Below are 4,266 nucleotides of genomic sequence, written 5' to 3'. Positions count from 1 at the left end.
TTTTTTTTTTTTTTTTTGAGATGGAGTCTAGCTCTGTTGCCCAGGCTGGGGTGCAGTGGCGCGATCTGAGCTCCCTGCAACTTTCACCTCCTGGGTTGAAGTGATTCTCCTGCCTTAGTTGGGATTACAGGTGTGTGCCACCACGCATGGCTACTTTTTGTATTTTTTGGTAGAGACAGAGTTTCGCCATGTTAGCCAGGCTGGTCTCAGACTCCTAACCTCAAGTGATCCGCATGCCTCGGCCTCCCAAAGTGCTGGAATTACAGGCGTGAGCCATCAAGCCCAGCCCGGAGTTTCGCTCCTTTTGCCCAGGCTGGAGAGCAGTGGCACAGTCTTGGCTCACTGCAACCTCTGCATCCTGGGTTCAAGCGATTATTCTACCTCACCATCCAGAGTAGCTTGGATTACAGGCACCCGCCACCACACCCAGCTAATTTCTTTTTGTAATTGTAGTAGAGACGGGGGTCTCACCATGTTGGCCAGGCTGGTCTCAAACTCCTGACCTCAGGTGATTTGCCCGCCTCGGCCTCCCAAAGTGCTGGGATTACGGGCGTGAGTCATCACACCCGGCCATCAAGCTGGATAATTTTAAGGTCTGTTGCTTTCCTGATGTAGGGTAGAGGTTGAGACAGGGAAGAGGGCTAGAAACCTGACTCCAACTCCCCGCCCAGAGCTGAACTCTCCAGCATCCTGATCACTTCTCATTCAACCTTGCTTGTACTCCCCCTGTGATGGGGGGCTCATTACCTCACAAGAGACTATTCTAAGCCAACTCCTACCCACTCTCACCGAGGAAGATTTCCCATTTGAACCCCAGCTCCCAGATACTTAAAGGCCTTCTGTGGACCACATTCTCAAGGTCCCCTAGCCATCTGCTTGCCTATTCCAGTTTCTCTCCTCCCCCACCCACATTGTGAAATGTCCCCTCCCACTCTCCAGGATGAGCAAGGTGGTGTCCTCTGAGACTGAGTAGCCAGCAACTTAACGCCAAGGGCCACCAATGATCAAATCCATGGGAGTTGATCTGAGGAGTTACGTATTAGGGCTAAGAAACAGTAAACACTCGGTAAATAGTGGCTATGATTATTACCATCATCATTATTACCCTCAAGTTGCTCCAGGAGAACTCCTATTCAACCTCCAAAAACCCATGTGGTTTCACCCATCCTGCAGAGATTGAGCTCAGAATCAGAGAACTGTGATTTTGTGATTATTTGATGAGTTCCCAAACTGGAGTCCTTAGAGTAGCTGGGCCATCCCTGAGGTCTCTCAGCATCCAGCTCTGTTCTTTTTCTGCCTGATCAGTTCCTGGGCATGGGTCTCAGGCCCGACCAGTCCGGCTGAGGAGTGTGCAGACGCAGGCGGTGTCAATTCGAATCCATCGCCAGCCCACACGGCCCTGGGCATCAGCGGTCAATGCCCGTACATAGGACTGCTTGGCCTTGCACTCAGACACCCAGTGCCTTCGGTCCACACCCCGGCAGCCCTCTCCACCTGCCCCTGGGCCACCTTCCTCAGTGTTATCAGCCTTGCAGCGGGTTTCAAAGAAGTACTGTCGGAGGGGACTGCCGCCAGCTGCAGGCACCTCGCCCAACACCTCCACCTCGCGCCCACGCAAGTCCACAGCGGTCCGGCGGTCTGTCACCCAGCCACTGACTGCATCACACACGGCCAGTTCACCCCGACGACTCGCTGGTGCAGTTTCACTCACCCCACGCCGGCTGCGGTTGGCCGGGGTGCCTGCTGACTCCCGAAAGGCCCCAGCCTCCAGCAGGAAGAGCAGAGGGGGCCCAGCAGGGGCACCCCTAGACAGGACCACTCGGGGGGACAGAAGGTCCCACTCAGGGGCCAGAAAAGGAGGCAATGTTGAGGGTGGGGGCTGGGACTCAATTGGCACACTGGGGAGGAGGGAAAGGAGGAGGATGGGCAGGGAGCATGAGGGGAGGAGGAGCATCTCTCGGAGCACCTGGAGACAGAGAGAAGGAGGCTGGGATTAGAGAAGGGGGTGAAAACTTCAGTGGGGACAGGGGAGGCTTGCCTGCCAAGATTGTGGGGAAGTCCTTGTTCTAGAAGTTTGGGGGACCCTATATCTAGGACTTTCGTAATGCCCAACTTGTAGATTAATAATAAATATTCAACTACTACAGGCCAGCACTGTGGCTCACACCTCTAATCCCAGCACTTTGGGAGGTTCAGGTGGGTGGATCACTTGAGGTCAGGAGTTCAAGAGCAGCCTGGCCAACATGGTGAAAACCTGTCTCTACTAAAAATACTAAAAGTAGCCGGGCATGGTGCTACGCACCTGTAATCCCAGCTACACGGGAGGCTGAGGCAGGAGAATCACTTGAACCTGAGAGGCAGAGGTTGCAGTTAGCCGAGAGCGCACCACTGCCCTGCCACCTGGGCGACAGAGTGAGACTCTGTCCCAAAAATAAAAATAAGGCCGGGCAAGGTGGCTCACGCCTGTAATCCCAGCACTTTGGGAGGCTGAGGCGGGTGGATCTCAAGGTCAGAAGATCGAGACCATCCTGGCTAACACGATGAAACCCCTTCTCTACTAAAAATACAAAGAATTAGCTGGGTGCGGTACCGGGCTCCTGTAATACCAGCTACTTGGGAAGCTGAGGCAGGAGAATGGCGTGAACCCAGGAGGCGGAGCTTGCAGTGAGCCGTGATTGTGCCACTGCACTCCAGCCTGGGCGACAGAGTGAGGCTCCGTCTCAAAAAATAAAAAATAAAAAAAAATAATAAAATAAATTCAACTACTATTACTTAATAGCAACAAATGTTGAAATATAGGCTCAGAAAAGTTAATGATTTGTGCCTGGTCACACAGCCAGCAAATGGCAGAGACAGGACTTAAACTCTGGGCAACTGCACTCTGCCATCCTTCCTGTACAACTCTGAGGAACCGAGAGTCTTGAATCTTGGAGGATGTTCAAAACAATTTTTTTTTTTTTTTTTTTTTTTGAGACAGGGTCTCACTCTGTTGGCCGGGCTGGAGTGCAGTGGCTCAATCACGGCTTACAGCAATGTCTGCCTCCTGGGTTCAAGGGATTCTCCTCCTGCCTCAGCCTTTTGAGTAGGTGGGATTAAAAGTGTCTGCCAGTTTTTCAGCTAATTTTTGTACTTTTAGTAGAGATGGGATTTCGCCACATTGGTCAGAGTGGTCTTGAACTCCCAACCTCAAGTGATACTCCTACTCTGGCCTCCCCAAGTGCTGGGATTATAGGCATGAGCCATGGCACCTGGTCCCAAACAAATTTTTTTTTTTGAGATGGAGTCTCCCTCTGTCGCCCAGGCTGGAGTGCAGTGGTGCGATCTCGGCTCACTGCAAGCTCCGCCTCCCGGGTTTATGCCATTCTCCTGCCTCAGCCTCCCGAGTAGCTGGGACTACAGACGCCCGCCACCACGCCCGGCTAGTTTTTTGTGTATTTATTTTAGTAGAGACGGGGTTTCACCGTGTTAGCCAGGATGGTCTCGATCTCTGGACCTCGTGATCCTCCCGTCTCGGCCTCCCAAAGTGCTGGGATTACAGGCTTGAGCCACCGCGCCCGGCCTGAAACAAATTGTTTTAAGACCAGGTCTCGCTGTGTTTCCCCGCTGCACTTGAAATCCTGGGCTCAAGCAATCCTCCTGCTGTGGCTCCTGAGTAGCTGGGACTACAGACTCAAGCCACCACACCTGGCCACATTCCACAATCTGGAGAAAGGCCACAATCTGGAATCCTAGGGAGACCCCATTTCACCTCAAAACTGCCACTAAGGAGGTAAAACGCTGCCCCTCTGAGACAGGCTTTAGTTTTCCTGTGTGTGAAATTGACCTGGCGCTGGGAGAGGCTGGTGGAGGCGTCGATGTGGCAGTTTCTCTACAACATTCTGGAAGCCTGCGGTTCTGGGAAAGGGTGGCGTGGAGAAGACTGGGAAACAGCCAGTGGTTACCAGACCTGTCAGCACCTCCTCCACCTCGGAGCTCTGAGGCTGGGAGTCCCCAGGCTTCCGGGGGCCCCTGTGGAGGACACAGGTGGCCCCCTCCTTCCTGGCATCTCAGGAGAGGGAGGGGGCAACCACCTAGGGGAAGAAAAGAATAGACAGGTTATAGAGGCAGGTGGGGAAGGGGCCAAATCCCTGAACACCCCGTCCCCAGAGTTCCTCTTGAAGTTCAGGGTACCCAGGAGTCAAGGCCCCGCCCCCTTTCCAGAGGCCCCTTTTCTACTCAGGTGATGGCTCCTAGCTGGGATGGGAGGCAGACGGAGGGAGGGGAGGG

The 4,266-nt window shown here is 53.7% G+C and overlaps 1 protein-coding gene across 1 annotated transcript; it reads right to left on the bottom strand.

Annotated features, from left to right (window-relative positions):
• Positions 1–1,009: 1,009 nt before the first annotated feature.
• LOC113223046 (neurotrophin-4) lies at positions 1,010–4,076 on the bottom strand. The gene is made up of 2 exons (XM_026452638.1): positions 3,947–4,076; positions 1,010–1,966 (listed from the first exon to the last, which is right to left on the bottom strand). Exon 2 carries the CDS (start codon positions 1,952–1,954, stop codon positions 1,322–1,324), a length of 633 nt encoding a protein of 210 aa, XP_026308423.1. The 5' UTR covers positions 1,955–1,966; positions 3,947–4,076; the 3' UTR covers positions 1,010–1,321.
• Between the last annotated feature and the right edge of the window lie 190 nt (positions 4,077–4,266).

This window comes from Piliocolobus tephrosceles, unplaced genomic scaffold, assembly GCF_002776525.5.
Source record: "Piliocolobus tephrosceles isolate RC106 unplaced genomic scaffold, ASM277652v3 unscaffolded_38070, whole genome shotgun sequence".
NCBI lineage: Eukaryota > Metazoa > Chordata > Mammalia > Primates > Cercopithecidae > Piliocolobus > Piliocolobus tephrosceles.
Note: the sequence above shows the minus strand (reverse complement) of the source record. Positions and strands in the feature narration are given on the sequence as shown.